Here is an 18,898-nt window from a genome sequence, read left to right as displayed (position 1 = left end):
CCAGATGGATCCATGGCCTGATTCCTCATGACTGAGGAATTGACAAATGGGGGAAGGGTGTTGCAACTGGCCTAGTAGTCCCTTAGAATGGATGTCTATGGTTTCTTTTAAATAAACATAGAAATTGACCCTTCCATTCTTTAAAACTTGAGAAAGTTATATTTGTCTTATCTGAGATCCTTCCTCAGGAAACCAACCAGCAGGCCTTCTAAATAGTATCAAGGAACAGAGACTCACTAGATCAGGGCATCTGGACAGTAAGACCCGACACCCCTCATCCATCATGACTGCCTCTGGGAGCACCAGCTTCCTGTTGACCAATTCTTTTTCCTTAGCCCTCCTAATTCCTGCTTTTCCACACATGGTTACATTTCTTCCCTGCTATGTAAACCCCCAATTTTAGTCTGTTGAGGACACAGATTTGAGAACAATCTGTTCTCCCTAGTGCAGCACCCGATTAAAGCCTTCTTCCCCGGCAGCGCCCATCGTCTCACTGATTGGCTTTCTGTGCGGTAAGCAGCAGGATCTAGACCGAACCCCTGGCGTTTTGGTGACATGTTCATTTCCAAACCCACTCAAATATTTTTAATTTCTAAAAAACTTTCTATTTGAAAGATAAATGTGTAAATAATACATTCCTGATCAGCTATGAACAGATGAATAAACAAGTAAGTCAGTGAAGGATGTCCGTGCCCAGTTTAAAGGTTGTGACCTTAATCAGTTTCAAAAATGGAGACCGATCAGTAAACCTAAAAAGTTATGAAATTATCCTGAGTCTTAAACCAAAAATTCTATTTTCTGTGTAACCTTACACTTGGAAGAAAAGTTTAATTTCTTTCAAGGCTGGGCACTAAGAGTCCTGGACAGTGAGACCCACCTGCCCTCAAACACTCGATGCCACCTGAGTGACAACTGGCAAGGCTGGTGGCCAGAGAGAGCCGTCAGCTCTCACCCCATCAACACCCTGTGAATATGGTAAAGTGCTGAAACGATGGACGATGGACGAGTGTTTTTACACAACTGAAGAAGAAAAAATCTACAAGCAAATTTCACAGCCAAGTGGACAGATCCCCATCATGTGTCTGCATAATGGGCCCCCTATTCTGGGGGCACCCAAAGGTGGCCTGGTGCCAGTTCGTGATCCATCTGGAATCTCCACAGCCACTGTGGACAGCAGTCATTTCTTGAGTGTGGATGGGTGGATGCACTGAATGGAAAATTGTCATGGGGTTAGTCTAGATTTTAAATTAGAGAAGTGACTGTAGGGCCCTTCAAAACACAAAGAGAAAGAACGACAACAAGGGTTCAGGCAAAGGGATGAAACACAACAGACAATGTCATGTTAAAGTGAACAGGAAACGCCGCAGTGAGCCCACGCTTGCCGCCATACCTCCATCTCGCCCTGTCCCCTGTGCAGCCTAAGGAGGCGCTCATGGACTGACAGAGCTGCCAGGGAAGCCTGGCCTCACTCCAGATGCCTCTGAGAAGAGGCGCAGTCGTGGGCAGTGACTGATTCCATTCCAGAGCAGTGGAAATCCAGGAAGGAAGCCCTTCCAGTAGCTGTGCTGTGGGGAAGGCTGCGGGAATCTGGGGCCAGGCACGGGGATGCCCACTGCCCAGGGGGACAGGTGGGAAAAGCAGAGTCGTTTGAACGAGCAAAGCCCATAAAGCCCTGAGTCCCCGGGGAAACTCAGCAGAAACACTAAACTTTCTTCGAAGAACTAGCAGGCTAATTTCTTCCGGAGCCACATGCCCTGTGAAGCTGCTTGCTCACGGGTGGGCGTGGCCTCAGAGGGAGACGCCATCCTCTGGGAAAGGTACAGGCTGTGTCTCTTAGCAGGCACAGGACTCACACTTCTTAAGAAAGAAAATATAAAATCAGATTCCCCTTCAAAGATTTTTTTCTCAGCTAAATATTTTGCCGGCTGGATCTGTTGTGGTAAAGATAAAATCTCAGCACTAAAACCCTTTGCCTCCGCTGCTGGTGTCCTTGTGATGCTGAGCCTGGGGTGAAAGGGGGCCCGCCTCCTCCTGAACACAAGTCTCCCCTTTCCAAGGGGACTTCAGGACGCGCTTCCCCTGAGTTTGCTTCAACACTGGGAAAACATTATACAGATCGCGAAATACTCTAGAAACTAGCACAGCGTCCAAATCCTGTCTGGGGACATGGGAGGAACAGCGGGCTGTGGGATCCCCCACTCCGGCACCCCATCACCAACACAGCCCAGTGGTCGCCTGCAAGAGCCCACCCGCTCTTCCGCGCCGAGGTGGAGCGAGGAGCTGCCCGGCCAGTGCCTGAGAGTCTGAGCTCATCCCGGCGCCCGCCCGCAGAGGCTCCTACCTGCGGGGGAAAGCAGATGTCGGTCCTCGCCCCGTGCTCCAGCAGCAGCCTCACCCCATCCACGTCCCCGGCCTTCACCGCGAGGAACAGGACCTGCATGGGCACGCGGCACAAGTTGGGATCCGCGCCTCGGCGCAGCAGCAGCTTAATGGTCTGCCAGCGCTTCCTCTGCCTGAAAAAGAGGGCACACTTGTGGGCCCCTGGAGGGCAGGCACCTGCACTGCGCCCAGGACGGGGCTATGCCAGCAACGAGACTGGGCAGGGGCTTGTAGGGAGTATGTGTGTGCCGCAACCACACACACACCCACCACACCACACAGCGCACACCTACAACACACACATACACGGAGACACACCACACAACTACACAAGCCACACCAGAGCGCACACCACACACACACACACACACGGCACACACAGCACACCACACAGCACATTCACAGCACACAACCACACAGCTGTACACAACCCCACACACAAGCCACGCCAGAGCACACACACACCACACAACCACACACAGCACACCACACACAAGCCACACCAGAGCACACACACCACAGTATACACAGCACACATACACCAACCACACAGCACACCACAGCACACCACACACAAGCCACACAGAGCACACACACCACAGTATACACACCACACACAAGCCAGAGCACACACACCACAGTATACACACCACAAACACACAAGCCACACAGAGCACACACACCACAGTACACACACAGCACACCATACACTCAAACCACACACACCACTCACACCACAAAGACACAAACACACAGGCACACACACCTCTGAGGGGTCACTGAGCAAAAGGCTGGCCAGCTCAGGGGGAAGCTGTGCCTCCGGAGGGTACTTGCGCCTCAGGAGAGGCTGGGGCCAGGTGGGTGGGGATTGTGCAGCCATGCAGGGCTGAGGGAGAAGCTCAAGGGAGGAGGAAGGGGCTGGGGGTAGGGGGCCCAGGTGGCAGCGGGAATGACCGTGCGTGCAGGGCAGGTGTAGCACCCAGCCAAGCTCGCTGACCCTGCAGCAGGCACAGAATCATAGCTGCGGGAACTAGATTGGCCTTGAGCAGCGGCCCCCAGCGTCCAGACCCCTATCCAGACCCTTACCACTCTGAAGCCCGCAGAACTGTGTTCATGTGGGTGCTGGCTCTCCTTGTCTGTCACTACTAGGTAAAGCTCAAAAACTGTCAAAATGTGTCCAGAATGCATTCCTTCTGGTGGGTACTTGGTCCTGCTGACTTCAAGAATGGAGCCACAAACCTGCCATGAGTGTTACAGCTCTTAAAGATGGTGGGTCTGGAGTTTGTTCCTTCAGATGTGTCCAGTTTCTTCCTTTCCGTGAGTTCATGGTCTCACTGACTTCAACAATAAAGCCTGGACCTTCACAGCGAGTGTTACAGCTCTTAAAGGTGGTGCAGACCCAAACAGCAAAATTTATTGTTCAAAGAAAAAAGCTTCCACAGCATGCAACGTGACCTAAGGAGGTTGCCGCTGCTGGCTGGGGAAAAGAGGGCCGGGAGGGGGGTGGACTGTGGCCAGCTTTTATTCGCTTATTTGGCCCTGGCCACATCCTGCTGATTGGTCCATTTTACAGAGCACTGATTGGTCCATTTCACAGAGTGCTGATTGGTGCATTTACATTTCTTTAGCTAGACACAGTGCTGATTGGTGCGATTTTACAGAGTGCTGATTGGCACGTTAGAATCCTTTAGCTAGACACAGAGCGCTGATTGGTGCATTTACAATCCTTTAGCTAGACATAAAAGCTCTCCAAGGCCCCGCCCAACCCAGAAGCTAGGCTGGCTTCACCTCTCAATAACCGCTCACCAACTTGTTAACCATAACAAACCCACTGCATGTTACCAATAAGTAATACTGTCACAAAAAGTTATTTTACAAAGCAAAACCAGTTAGGGAGAAGGGTGGCACTGTTTTCCACCTTTGCTGGATTCCCCTATCTGCTCTGCTGCAGCCTTGGTGGAAGTGAGTGGAGACCCAGCTTCCCCCAGGTATGCGGCTGGATGAAGGAGTATTTGAGCAGCCTTTCTGATCATCATGGTCTTCCTGTTTGAACTACCCAGGCTGGGGGCGGTGAGCTAGCTACCCGGTGGAGCTGGACACTCATCAACCAGCCTTCCACACCTGGTTGCACTGAAGCCCACGGGCCCATCTCTCACTGTCAATGGATCTTCATCCACCTGGCGATGGTTCGACATCAGAACTTGGCTGTGTGGCCAAGTTCTGCTATGCCATCTCACCCGAAAAACCTCTGAATACCCACGTCTCAAAGGAAGCTATGAAGGTCTTGGTGGTGGATACAAGTGTCCAAAATTCTGCTTTTCACTTGAAAATGTAAATTTCACCAGCAACAAATAGTGTCATATGTTTTCCTTAAAGCGGCAGGCTGTGTTCAGGAGAATGAACAGCCACATACCAGTGGTCATTCTTCTGATCAAAAATGGGGCAGGAGGTTAAGGAAGACACCACATTCTATTTGCTACTCTGGCCCTGGGGGAAGCGCTTCTTGCACAGAAGCGGTGTGCCTTGGTCTATGGCAGATGCACATCAGTGTCCTTCCCGTGTTTTCTGATCCAGAATATTCGAGGGGTGTATACTCAAGGAGCAAGATTTAATGCAATTCGTCATTGCTTTTCTGCTTTGTCAAAGGCATTCTTCAGTGAGACAGGCATCCCCCCAAGTGCACATCACGGTGAAGGAATACCATGCCCCCATGCAGGCTGGGCACTGCTGCCTTGTAGGCTGGGGGTTGGTGGTCTGCATTTCCCTATCTTCATACCATCCACCAATGTCAACACAAGGAGAAGGCTAACAGAGTCTCAGGGTTATCAAGAGAATCGTTTTGACCCCACAGACTCCCTGAAAGGGTCTTGGACCCCCCAGGGGTGCATGGACCACATTTTGAGACACACTGGTATAGACAGGGTGGGCAGTAGGGATGTGTGGGCTGCCCAGGCAGGTGTCACTCACATGCACCATGGCTAGGATAGGACCCCTGGACTGTGGCCCCTGCTGAGGCTCCCACAGAGACACTTCAGGCCAGTGCCAAAGGCCAAAGCAGGGCTGGGGTGGCACTGAAAACAGCCCATCACTGTGGCACCCCCACAGGCTCGGCCATGGCGTGGAGGCACCAACACAGGGATGCTCACACATTCAGACACACATCTCCGGACACAATGTCTCCCGCTGGCACACGGAAGAGACGTGGGTCTGCTGTGCGTAGGATTCAGCCCTGATGGTGGCCCTCCACCCCTGCCCCCTGGCACCAGGACCTACTCGATCATTGTCAGCGCCATCCTCCGCATGGTCCCTTTGTCGAAGCTGCTGGTGCAGAGTGAGGGCGAGGCCATCTTCAGCAAGCTGTGGGACTGGGCGCTCCTCTCCAGCATGGCCTGTGAGAGCTCGATGGAGAAGTTGCACACACACACGTTGGACTCAAAGTTCGTCTCAGTGCTGCACAGAGTGCCCCGGTCTGTGTTTCCCAGTATGTCCTCGAGCCCACTTTCCACATGGCCAAGGCTGCCCTTCACCAACGGGGAGTCCCCCTTCAGAGAGCTGCTCCTGTGGTCCACGGACTCCCCAGGCTGTCCAGTGTCCTGAGAGTGGCCGCCCTCCTGGCTGCCCAAGATGTGTGGCAGTGGCGGTGGTGTTGGCGGTGGCCTCAGCTCACAGCTACCCTGGAAAGGCACGTTCACCTCACTGTACAGAGACTCCAGGTTTGTGTCCATGAATGATGATGAAAGGATTGGAACAACTGGGAATTTTGGAGGTTCCTTTGGAAAGAACCAAAAAAGTGTCATTAGAAGAAATTGGAGTGACAACCTCATTCTAGGACCTTCTTCAGCAAGGACCAATGCCCATGGCCTAGAGCTGTCTTCAAAGCACTAGGCTGAAAAGACCAGGGCAGCTTTCCCCAAACCCTCAAAGAGGGGAAAAAAACCCTGTGAAGGTATCGCACAGAAGCCTGCACCTGACCAGGCCACACCCCAGGCTGCACGGCCCTATACATGGCTGCTGAGCTCACAAAATGTGGCCCGTCCACATCCAGGTGCTTAGGAGTGAAGGAGAGGTTGGAAAACGAAGGCAAATACCTTAATGATGCTGCTTATTGATCATACACCAACATGATTGGATTTTGAATACATTAGGCTAAATTAAATATATTATTAAAATTAATTTCACCTGTTTTACTTTTTCATGTGGCTACCTCCCAAATTTCAATTACACGTTTTATTTCTGTCACATGGCACTGCCCTTGATCTGCTTGTGTTTTGAGCCATGGTTCCCAAAGTGTGGCCCCTGGACCAGAGGCATCGTTGAAACCAGCCCAAGAGTCCCACAGATAGTTGTTTTTGGATAAACATAGAAATCGACTCTTCTGTTAAAGCTTGAAACTCATATTTGTTTTATCTGAGTTCCTTCCTCAGGAAAGGACCTTCAGGAAGCATCAGAGAGCTGAAACCCACCAGATCACCACACCAGATGTCTCCTTGCCTTGTCCTAGTTCCTGTTTTCTTACACATTGTTACATTTCTCTCCTGCTACATAAACTCCTGGTGTTAGTCAGTCAGGGAGATGGACTTGAGACTGAGTTCCCATCTCCCTGGCTGCAGCACCCGATTAAAGCCTTCTTCCTTGGCAATACTTGGCATCTCAGTGATTGGCTTTCTGTGCAGTGAGCAGCAGGACTGAGACTGAACCCCTGGTGTTTCAGTAACATCGGTACTGCCAGGAAACTGTTAGGCATGCAGATTCTCAGCCCCATCTTGGGGGCGTTGTCATGGGTGCCCACTCTCCCTCCACAGTACCCCTTTCCTGCACAGTGCTGGCAGGGCAGGTCTCGGGGCCCCAGGCTCCTATGCAAGTGACGCGTAAAGAACACATAATCACTTGGCAACTGTGGTGGAGCTCAGGGTCCCTTAAGGGATACCCAGGCTCTATCTCTCTTGCCCACTCCCTGCCTTATCTTATAACTCACCCTGTACAAGCCTGGTGCACACAGGAGGACGGAGGAGGCTCGGTGGATACTTAGAGAGACAGAGAAGATAACAGGGGACAGTTGGTGGTGCAGTGACCACCGGGGGCTGACCTGGGGCTCGGGCATGGTCCGTTCAGCAACATTGGGCTTGAAGGACTGGGCAGGGTAGTAGATGAGGAAACACATGCTGAGTGCCGTGAGACCCTCATCTGAACACCTGTTCACGTCGGCCCCACAGTCCAGGAGAAGGTTGACAATGTCATTGTGGCAGTGAGTCTGGAGGGAGATGAGGCGGGACTCAGGAGGATGCACCTGGGAAGGGTCACTGGGCGTCCTGATGCCCTCATGAAGCCACCCCATGGCAGGGCAGGAACTGGTGCTCATTCAGGAGCTTAGCAAAGGGACAAGTGTGGGACAGAGGAATGGAATGGGCACTCTGCCCCAAACCCTTCTCCACAAGACCATAAGTGTCACACTCAGCTGAGGGGGTTTCTGCTGAACGGTGAGGCACAGGTATGGACACATCAGTATCCCCATGTACCTCAGCTCTGCTCCTGCAGAGGGGGCCACAGAGGGCCACCCACATGTGTGACCCTTACAGCTAAGCTCCTGCGGGCACCAGCCAGGAGGGTGGGGGACTTACAGCAGCCGCAGCGAGCACAGTGTAGCCTTTTGCGTCCGCCACGTCGGCACTAGCAAAGTTGTCCTTCAGGATCCCACAAATCCAGTCGTGGTTCCCTTCCTCAGCCTTTAGGATCATCTCCGTGGAAAGTCGCTCTTTGGGCCCGCAGAGTGCAAAGCCACTGCGCTTCCCCTCCAGGATGGCGCCCATGTTCCAGCTGGTGTGAGCCGGCTTGTTCCTGGCAACACAACAACTTTCAGTGGTCCTAGACCAGGTTCTGCACCTCCCACGAGAAAGGGTCCAGCAGGGCCACCTCCCTCCCATGCCTCCCCTTCTTGTGGCTCAGCCCCCCACTGTTCACTCCTCAGGCATCCTGAGTGCTGGCAGCTGCACCCCCAGCTGCTCATGATCCACTAGGTTGCACATGGCGGTGTGGACATGCCACCTGGACGTCAAGATGCTTGGGCTACATGTCTGTCCCAGCAGGAATGTGCTGGCTGCGAGTACACCCATGCATCTCTCATTCATCTGGGTCACTGGGTGTTTGCTGAGAAATGGGCTGTAACAGCAAAGGTGCTGGGTAGGAAGGAGGCCAACATACATGTGGGTCCAGTCTCAGTACCAACACCCACATTCCACCCTCTGCTCGTACACTTTGGTCTGAGTAGACAACACGCATATCTCATGGCTTACCACACAACACTGATGCCTCCTGGTGTGTACACAACCTCTTTTCACAATAGAGAACCTGTGCATTACAGTTGCTTTTGTACCTAACAGTCTTCTGCCTACACAGTGCTGGCAGGGCAGGTCTCGGGGCCCCAGGCTGCTATGCAAGTGACGAGTAAAGAACACATATCACTTGGCATCTGTGGTGGAGCTCAGGGTCTCTTGGGGGATGCCCAGGCTCTATCTCTCTTGCCCACTCCCTGCCTTATCTTGTAACTCACCCTGTACAAGCCTGGTCCACACAGGAAGACCAGTTGTAACTGTCAACAATTACAAGCCCAGTTGATGTTTGCATGATGGATGGATGGATGGTTGGGTAGGTGGATGTATGTTGCATGAGTGAATTGATGGATGAATGGGTGGGTGAGTAGATGAATGGACGGGTGGGTGGGAAGATGGATGAATGGGTAGGTGGGAGGGTGGATGGATGGGCGGGTGGATGAATAGATGGATGAGTGGGTGGGTGGATGAATGGGTGCTGCATTAGTGGATTGATAGATGAATGGATGGGTGGGTAGGTGGATGCATGAATAGATTGATGGATGGATAGATGGGTAGGTGAGTGGATGAATGGGTAGGTAGGTGGGTAGATGAATGGATGGTTGGATGAATGGATGTTGCATGGGTGGGTGGGTGGATGAATGGGTAGGTAGATGGGTAGATGAAAGGATGGCTAGATGAATGGATGTTCCATGGGTGGATTGATGGATGAAGGGGTGGGTGGGTGGATGAATGTTGCATGAGTATACTGATGGATGAATGGATGGAAAGGTGGGTGAGTGGGTGAATTAATGGCTAGGTGGGTGGATAGACAAATGGATGGCTGGATGAATGGATGTTGCAAGGGTGAATTGATGGATGACTGGACTGGTAGGTGGGTGGACAAATGGGTAGGTGGGTGGGTAGATGAATGGATGGCTGTATGAATGGATATTGCATGCATGAATTGATGGATGAATGGATGGGTAGGTGGGTGGATGAATGAGTAGGTGTGTGGGTGGACTGATAGATGAATGGATGGGTGGGTGGGTGAATGGGTAGGTGGGTGGATAGATGAATGGATGGCTGGATGAATGGACGCTGCATGGGTGTATTGATGGATGACTGAATGGGTGGGTGGGTGGATGAATGGGCAGGTGGGTGGGTAGATGAATGGATGGCTGGATGAATGGATATTGCATGCATGAACTGACGGATGAATGGATGGGTGTGTGGGTAGATGAACAGATGCTTGAATGAATGGATGTTGCATGGGTGGATTGGATGGTAGGTGGGTGGGTGATTGGGTGGGTGGATGGATTGATGAATGAAAAAGCAGCCACTTATTCTCAGAAAATATGCATTCTGAAAGTTTAGTGACATCTGAGGTCAATATTTAGGAAAGGAATTAAAGTGTTCTTGAATATTTTAACTTCTAAAAATTAAACACTTCGGCCGGGCACAGTGGCTCACACCTATAATCCCAACACTTTGGGAGGCCAAGGAGGTTGGACCATGAGGTTAGGAGTTCAAGACCAGCCTGGCCAATATGGTGAAAGCCCATCTCTACTAAAAATACAAAAATTACCTGGGTGTGGCGGTGGGCGCCTGTAATCCCAGCTACTCCGGAGGCTGAGGCAAAGAACTGCTTGAACCCGGGAGCTGGAGGTTGCAGTGAACCAAGATTGCACCACTGCACTCCAGCCTGGGTGACAAAGTGAGACTCTGTGCCTCCCCACCAAAAAAATTAAACACTTTTCCTTAGGTGGTGGCTGACTTTCCTGGGGCGCTGGGTAGGGTAGGAGGGTTTTTGGAAGACCAACAGAGCAGAGCATCTTTTCATGCCATCCTTGGACAAGTCGAAGGCCTGGCTGGGCCCCAACACCACTACTGCCCTGTGCTCCCACCCTTGGCTCTCAGGCAGATCCCTTACCGTCACATAACAGTAACAACAAACCCTGCTCTCCATGCCAACCCTGAGAGGAGACTTGGCCCATGGAACACCTAGGCGCTGACGCAATCGTCGGGGCAGGGCACTAGCTACGGCCTGCACAAGGGGAAATGCACAGGGCCCAGGGCCAGGACTCACCTGCAGCTCCATGGACTCAGGAGCTTCTCCCCAGCCACATCTGCCCCAGGTTCCACACCAGCCTTGGGACTCCCCTGGCTGCATGTTCACCAATCCACCTCCTGATCACTCCTGTCCCCAAGAGTGGGCAGGTGGGATCCTGAGACCCTCATTCCCCTGCACAGACGTCCAGGGCCCCAGGGCCCAGCCTGTCTCCCAGCTCGAGCCAGCAGGGGCTTTCCCTCCCTTCATTATGGCCCACATCAGTCACTTAATGGGAGGAGTGTGTTTACGTTACCCTGAGGGAGCACCCTCAGTGGCAGCTGGCTGGGGGCCTCAGGAACCTGCCTAGGGGCAGCCTGCACAGTGCAGGGCCCTGGGGGAGGAGCAGTAGCAGACTGGTCACCTGAACTTGTAAGTTTGCTTCTGGATTTTGATCAACAAAGGGGTCTCATTGATTATGAACCAGGGTTCTCCATCGTCAACGAACGGAGGAATTTCATTGAGGAAGATGCGGGTGTCCAGCTCTTTGCGGAAAGAGCTTGTCATGGGCAGGTGGTCACAGTCAGTCGAGTAGACATACGTTTCTGGAGGCAGCATTAGGTTGTCATTCAGAAGAAACCGCTTATACTCATAGAAAAAGGGGTCCTGTTCCTCCTGCAGTCCCCACTCTGTTTTCTCCTCTTCTGAGAGGCTGATCCTGGCAGGGCTGTAGGTGAGGAAGCCGGAGAACTCAGGGTAGCTGAGGAGGGAGAAGCCACTGGGGATCTCGGTGCACAGCTTGATGAGTTGCTCCTGGAACCACAGCCCCACGTCCTGGCTGCCGTCAGGGTAGGTCTCAACGCCTGGCCCAAACCGCTGGTCCGCTTTGTACAGCCCCTGCCAAGGAAGCGCAATAGGCCGAGGAGAGATGGCACGACCCAGCTGCACGCTGTGATCAGGCTTGTAACATCAAAAGAAATCCCAAAAAAGAAAACTTTCCCAAGAAATGCATGCATTCACCCAGTCAACATCTCTGGAGGCTTAGGCTGTGCTGCCCAGGGGCTGAGGCGGACCAGCTCTCCCGAGGGACAGGAAGGAGGGCACTCCAGAGAGCACGTGGAGGGGCAAGGGGGCGGCCAGGGAGGTCTCGGTGGCCTCTGAGGTGAGGACATGATGGAGGTCTCATGGTGAAAGCATGTCAGAGACGCCAGGTGTGGGTTCAATTCAGGGAACCCAGCCCGAACACCCCGACACGCTGGGGCAGCAGTGGGTGGGGACGAAGTGTGCAGGCAGCAGGTCAGGTATGATCCACAGGAGGAGGAGGAGGAGACAGAGGAAAGGAAGAGGAGGAAGGAGGGAAGAGCAGGAGAGGAGGCCAAAGGGAAGAGGGGAGGAGGGGAGGAGGAAAGGGAAGGAGAAAGAGGGGGACGGAGGAAGAAAGGGAGCCAATCCTCGCTTCCGGGAACCCAGCATCTCCCAGGCCTTTGCATGTGGGCAGTGGAGACCACAGTGCAGGAGAGGAAGAAGGCATCCAGGAGGGCCTCACAAAACAACCAGTGAGGGGCCACTGCCAGGAGCCCAGGGCAGGGAGCACAGTCAGGGGCCTGCTGCCCAGGGGAGGCGCGTCTTCCTGAGATGGCATTGAAGGATGCCTGGAGGGCACAGTGGACAGAGGAGACAGCACAGGAAAAGGCACTGAGGCCTGCAACAGTGGGTGGCAGGGATGCTTCCCCCACTGGGGCCCGCATTTTCATCTATGAAACTCCCATCTCAGAGGTCTCCACCTGATGTAGTTTGGATCTGTGTCCCCACCCAAATCTCATGTCAAATTGTAATCCCCAGTGTTGCAGGTGGGGCCTGGTGGGAGGTGACTGTATCACAGGGGTGGCTCCTTCATGAATGGTTTAGTCCCATCCCCTTGGTGCTGCCCTCATGATAGGGCATTCTCGCGAGATCCGCTTGTTTAAAAACATGTGGCATCTCCTTCCCCACTTGCTCCTGCTCCCACCACATGATGTGCCTGCTCCCCGTTCACCTTCCACCATGACTGGAAGCTTCCTGTGGCCGTCCCAGCCACGCTTCCTGTACAGCCTGCAGAACCATGAGCCAATTACACCTCTTTTCTTTATAAATTACCCAGCCTCAGGTATTTCTTTGCAGCAACGTGAGAATGGCCTAATACACCACCCATACAACACACCCGCCTGAGCATCTCCAGCTGCAACCCCAGGCTGGGCGCTTGGGGATGTGCGGCTTCATGAGGCCCCTGCCCACCAGCAGCTTGCAGCCTGGAAGAGGAGGTAGAAAATGAAATGAAGGAAAGCGTGCTCAGGCTGGTTTTGCTCTGCAAGGGAGTTGGGCAGTGGGACTGTTTCCAGAAGAGCCTTTGGGGTGGCTCAGTGGGGTGGAGGTGGAGAGAAGTGATAGGTGAGGTTGGGCCATGGGCAGGTACCTGGCAGGTCTGGAGGGCCTGGTGGGCATAGCAAGGGGGCTGCACATTCACCTCAGGAGCTTCAGAGAGCCCCTGAGGAGGCGTAAGTCACTGGATCAGGTGGGCCAGGAAAAACTTGGGGGTAGAGCAAGAAAAGGGGGCCACGGGCAAGGAGGCAGCAGCAAGAAAAGAGTCCCCATGATTAGTGTTGAGGTCAAGGGGGCTACAACCCGGACCCCGTGGTTCTGCTTCTGGGACCCCTCGTTGTCCTGTGATCTTGCCCTGTCGCCATTTGCTTTGTGACATTGTATTACCTTGTGAAGTATGTGATCTCTGTGACCACACCCTATTCGTGCACTCCCTCCCCTTTTGAAAATCAGTAATAAAAACTTGCTGGTTTTACGGCTCGGGGAGCATCACGGATCCTGCCGACACGTGATGTCTCCCCCGGACACCCAGCTTTAATTTCTCTCTCGTGCTCTTTCCCTTTATTTCTCAACCCAGCCGAGACACTCAGGAAATAGAAAAGAACCCACGTTAAACATCGGGAGCGGGTTCTCCCGATATCTCATGGCAGCCTGAGGAATGTGAGGTTGGCTAAAGTGATGAGGCCCAGAGAGACCAGCAAGAGGCCTCAGTCAGGCCCCCACCCTGACCCTGCAGCCAAGCCCAGGGTAACCGTTTTAAGGCATTTTGTTTTTCCTTTCTTTACCTATAGTTTCCAGATTTGCTGATAAGTTACCCAAAATGTTATCACAAGTTCCGCAATGTGACCCTCACCTATTGTCTTCACGTATGTAGGATTTCTGATACAAAAAACAACATCCAGTCAATAGCTCCTGTGATTTTAATGAACCAATGTAAATTCTTGGTAGATAACTTAAGAACTTCCCCTTCTTTTTTCCTTTAAAACTTCACTTGTAACGGCTGCTAATTGGAGCATGTATTCAGGGCAACTTTAATTTATTTCTCTCTGGCTGCAGTCCTCAAACCTTGCAGTCCTCGAAACTCTACTTACATTAAATCTTGCCTCAGTCTCGTCCTTTAGGTTGACAACAGCCACTTGGTTAAGCAGTCACCACATGACCCCACAGTCCCACTCCCAAGTATCTACCCAAGTGACATGGAGACCTATGCTTCATGTTGACATGTACAAAAATGACTAAATATGTATGTCTATAATGGTGTTAAACCAAGTTCAGCCTAAAGTTGCCTCCTTACATATTTCAGTTTGGCGGAAAGGTTTTTCTGCACATCATGAACTATAACAAGAGGAGGTGTAAACTGATCATAGCCCACACCTGCACCAATCACTGAGTTTTGGCCAATCAAATGTAGCCACTGTTCAAACCATGTTCAAATAAGGCAAACACTGAGCTGCAACCAATCCAGCTGTTTCTGTACCTCACTTTTGTTTTCTGTATTCCACCTTCCTTTTGCTGTCTATACATTTTCCTCCACCATGTGGCTGTGCTGGAGTCTCTCTGAATCTGCTGTGAATCTGGGGGCTGCCCGATTCATGAATCGTTCATTGCTCAATTAAACTCCTTTAAATTTAATTTGGCTTAAGTTTTTAACAATGCGATTATTCGTAATTGCCAAGCACTGGAAACAACTCAAATGTCCTTCATCAGGAGAATAAACTATGGTAGCTCCACACAATGAAAATGTGTTAAGCAATAAAAAGGAACAAACTCCCGGAACAAAGAGATGAATCTCAAATGCACGATGCTAAATGTCAGATGCCAGACTCAAAAGGCTGCACATTGTGTGATTTCACTGCAGACAAAAAATAAGATCCCAAACCCCCTGAACAGACTGAATGGACCCCCTCTTGGCCAAGAGGACCCCAGAAAAACCTGAAAAACTGTGTGCTTGGCCATAGCAGGAAGGAAAGTCACACATACCTTGCTATAACCCCTCCCTTTTAGAGTTTAGACACAACTGACCAGCACTAATGATAAAATAGAGACAAGAAGGCTGACAAAACAGACGCTTTACGGCAATAAGATACTCAATTATAAACAGAACCTAAGGCTAAGCATGGCAAGGCCACTGCTGCGGGAAGTCAGGGACCCTGAACAGAGAGACCGGCTGAAGCCGCAGCAGAACATAAACTGTGAGGATTTCATGGACATTGATTAGTTCCTCAAATTAATACTTTTATAATTTCTTACGCCTGTCTTTACTGCAATCTCTGAACATAAAGTGAAGATTTCATGGACACTTATCACTTCCCCAATCAATACCCTTGTGATTTCCTATGCCTGTCTTTACTTTAATCTCTTAATCCCACCATCTTCGTAAGCTGAGGAGGATGAATGTCACCTCAGGACCCTGTGATGATTGCATTAACTGCACAAATTGTTTGTAGAGTATGTGTGTTTGAACAATATGAAATCTGGGCATCTTGAAAAAAGAACAGGATAACAGCGATGTTCAGGGAACAAGGGAGGTAACCTTGAACTGACTGCCGGTGAGCCAGATGGAACAGAGTCATATTTCTCGTCTTTCAAATGCAAATAGTAGAAATACCCCTGAATTATTTTCCTCAGCAAGGAACATCCCTGAGAAAGAGAATGCACCCTGAGGGTAGGTCTATAGACGGCCCCCTTAAGGTGACCGCCTTTTACGGTTGAAGCTGAAGGGATGAAATAAGCCCCGGTCTCCTGTAGTGCTCCCAGGCTTATTAGGACGAGGAAATTCCTACCTAATAAATTCTGGTCAGACAGGTTGTCTGCTCTCAAACCCTGTCTCCTGATAAGATGTTATCAATAACAATGAGTGTCCGAAACTTCATTAGCAATTTTAATTTCGCCCCATCCTGTGGTCCTGTGATCTCGCCCTGCCTCCACTTGCTTTGTGATATTTTATTACCTTGTGAAGTATGTGATCTCTGTGACCCACACCCTATTCGTGCACTCCCTCCCGTTTTGAAAATCACTGATAAAAACTTGCTGGTTTTTACACGTGATGTCTCCTCCAGACACTCAGCTTTAAAATTTCTGTCTCTTGTACTCTTTCCCTTTATTTCTCAAACCAGCCAAGATGCTTAGGGAATAGAAAAGAACCCATGATAAATATCAGGGGTGGGGTTTTCCCCAATAGGCCACACCTGCAGACCATCAATCTCGCTACGTAGCATCCTTAACTTAAAACGTTGTGCTGACTCCAAGTTTTAGAAAGAGCCTTTAACCAACTGCAAATTACAGAGTCCCTGAATCCACCTATAACCTGTAAGCCTCCTCCTCCAGACATCCCACCTTTTTGGACCTAACCAATGTGTGTTTTCCACGTATTGATTTAAGTCTGCTGTAGTTCTCGTCTCCCTTAAACATATAAGACTAATCTGACGCCTCAGGCACACTTCGTCAGGACTCCTTGAGGTTGTGCTTCCCTGAGCCACGGTCCTGAAACTGACCCGACAGTCCCACAGGCAGTTTTTAGGATAAACACAGAAATTGACCCTTCTGGTCTTAAAGCCTGAAACTTTATATGCTTCTTTCCTCAGGAAAGGAACCCCAGACCTCTCAAAAAGTATCAAAGAACTGAAACTCACCAGATCACTGCATCCAGTGAGACTCCAGGCCCTCATTCACCATGATTGCTTCTTTGCCCCTCCTGAGTTCCTGTTTTCTTATCCATTGTTACATTTCTTCCCTGCTATCTAAACCCCTAGTTCTAGTCAGTCATGGAGATGGATTTGAGACTGAGCCCCAGTCTCCTCGGCTGCAGCACCCGATTAAAGCCTTCTTGTTCTGCAATACTCCTGGTCTCAGTGACTGGCTTTCTGTGGGGTGAGCAGCAGGACCTAGACTGAACCTGTGGCGTTTTGGTAACAGATTTTGGTTCCCTGACAGGGAACGCATTGCTCGTGGATCAGCTGCTGAAGGCCTGAAGTCTCAGAAGCCCTCCTAAACAGACGCCAGCCCAATTTTGGCTGGAGGTGAGTATCCGTCTCCTTCTGGCCCCTCTGCTACCGGCTCCAGAAGCGTTCCTGATTGCCTCAGAAGCTCTGTCTTTGAAATCTGACATCTGCATCAAGACAGGTGAGTGTCCTTTGTGGGCCCCAACAGCAGGATCTGCTCCTCTCAATTTGGGACATTTTTAAAGGAAATTCCATTTGTGGTTCAACAAGCCCAACTGACCAAGAGAGGAAAGCACCACAACTGTTTCAGTGTGGATACTCCTGGGAGCTTGTTTGTAACTCTGTGTTGTGTGTGTGTCTGGGAAAGTGAGTATCTTTTGTGAGTGCCAGACGGCAGGATCAGCTCTTCTTAATTTGGGAAATTCCAAAGGAATTTTTGTTTGCAGGGTGACCAAGCCCCGTCGATGAAGAGAGGAAGCACCCCGACTGTTTTAGTTGGGACACTCTTGGGGCTTCTTTCTTGCTGCAGCAGTTGGATTGTCTTTTGGTGATTGTTTGTATGTGTGTCATAGGAAATTAAAATTCAGAAAACTGATAATCTTTTGTAATACTGTTTGGCCCCAATATTCTTTGGAATTCAGAGTTTGCTGTTCAATGGGAAAGCAAGATGGAGTTCCGTGTGGCTTTTATGTTGCTTTTTTTTTTTTCTTTTTGAGACGGAGTCTTGCTCTGTCACCCAGACTGGAGTGCGGTGGTGCCATCTTAGCTCACTGCAAGCTCTGCCCCCCAGGGTTCACGCCATTCTCCTGCCTCAGCCTCCTGAGTAGCTGAGACTACAGACGCCCGCCACCACACCCAGCAATTTTTTGTATTTTTAGTAGAGATGGGGTTTCACCATGTTAGCCAGGATGATCTCAATCTCCTGTCCTCGTGATCCACCCGCCTCAGCCTCCCAAAGTGCTGGGATTACACGCATGAGCCACCACACTGGACTTAAGCAGGACTGGGCCGGATTAGTCTGTTTCAGGTGATGTTCTTCTGGGTTGCTGTTTGGCCCAAGTGCTCTTTGGAGTCTGGGGAGGTATAGCCTTTAAAAATCAAACTGCTGACCAGGCACAGTGGCTCACGCCTGTAATCCCAGCACTTTGGGAAGCCAAGGTGGGTGGATCACCTGAGGTCAGGAGTTCGAGACCAGCCTGGCCAACATGGCGAAACCCCACCTATTAAAAATACAAAAATTAGGTGGGCGTAGTGGCATTCACCTTTAATTCCAGCTACTCAGGAGGCTGAGGCAGGAGAATTGCTGGAACTCAGGGGCAGAGGCTGCAGTGAGCCAAAATTGTGCCACTGCACTCCAGCCTGGGTGACAGCAAGACTCCACCTCAGAAGAAAAAAAAAAAGGGCCAGGCACAGTGGCTTATGCCTGTAATCCCAGCACTTTGTGAAGTCAAGGCAGGTGGATTACAAGGTCAGGAGTTCAAGACTAGCCTGGCCAAGATGGCAAAACCCCATCTCTACTAAAAATACAAAAATTAGCTGGGCGTGGTGGCAGGCACCTGTAATCTCAGCAACTCTGGAGGCCAAGGCGGAGAGTTGTTTGAACCTGGGAGGTGGAGGTTGCAATGAGCTGATATCATGCCACTGCACTCCAACCTGGGCAACAGAGCGAGACTCTGTCTCAAAAAAAAAAAAAAAATCAAACTGCCATGGAAACTGCTTTACCCAAAATTTTGGTCCACAGCCTTCACTGGATTACGCATTGAGGCTAACAAAGTTCAGCCATGTAAACAAATTTGTAGACCGGTGAGTTTGTATTGCTATCTCATGGCTAGAGTTCAAAGGTAAAAACTATTGAATCTGTGTGT

General features: G+C 51.0%; 1 protein-coding gene across 6 annotated transcripts in view; it reads right to left on the bottom strand.

The window, feature by feature from the left end:
* Positions 1-18,898, bottom strand: part of ANKMY1 (ankyrin repeat and MYND domain containing 1) — an 82,419-nt gene that overhangs the window by 51,187 nt on the left and 12,334 nt on the right. For 3 of the 6 annotated variants that reach the window (XM_011969529.1, XM_011969530.1, XM_011969532.1), the window contains 5 exons: positions 11,159-11,631; positions 7,998-8,214; positions 7,466-7,630; positions 5,653-6,149; positions 2,342-2,513 (listed from right to left, as the gene is read on the bottom strand). In XM_011969529.1, the coding sequence (XP_011824919.1) occupies positions 2,342-2,513; positions 5,653-6,149; positions 7,466-7,630; positions 7,998-8,214; positions 11,159-11,631 (1,524 nt within the window). The remainder of the gene's footprint in view (positions 1-2,341; positions 2,514-5,652; positions 6,150-7,465; positions 7,631-7,997; positions 8,215-11,158; positions 11,632-18,898) is intronic. The other 3 variants (XM_011969533.1, XM_011969534.1, XM_011969535.1) reach the window with 2 other exon arrangements.

The sequence above is a fragment of the Mandrillus leucophaeus genome, unplaced genomic scaffold, assembly GCF_000951045.1.
Source record: "Mandrillus leucophaeus isolate KB7577 unplaced genomic scaffold, Mleu.le_1.0 Scaffold898, whole genome shotgun sequence".
Lineage (NCBI taxonomy): Eukaryota > Metazoa > Chordata > Mammalia > Primates > Cercopithecidae > Mandrillus > Mandrillus leucophaeus.
The sequence above is the reverse complement of the archived record's forward strand: the minus strand, read 5'-3'. Positions and strand labels throughout refer to the sequence as shown.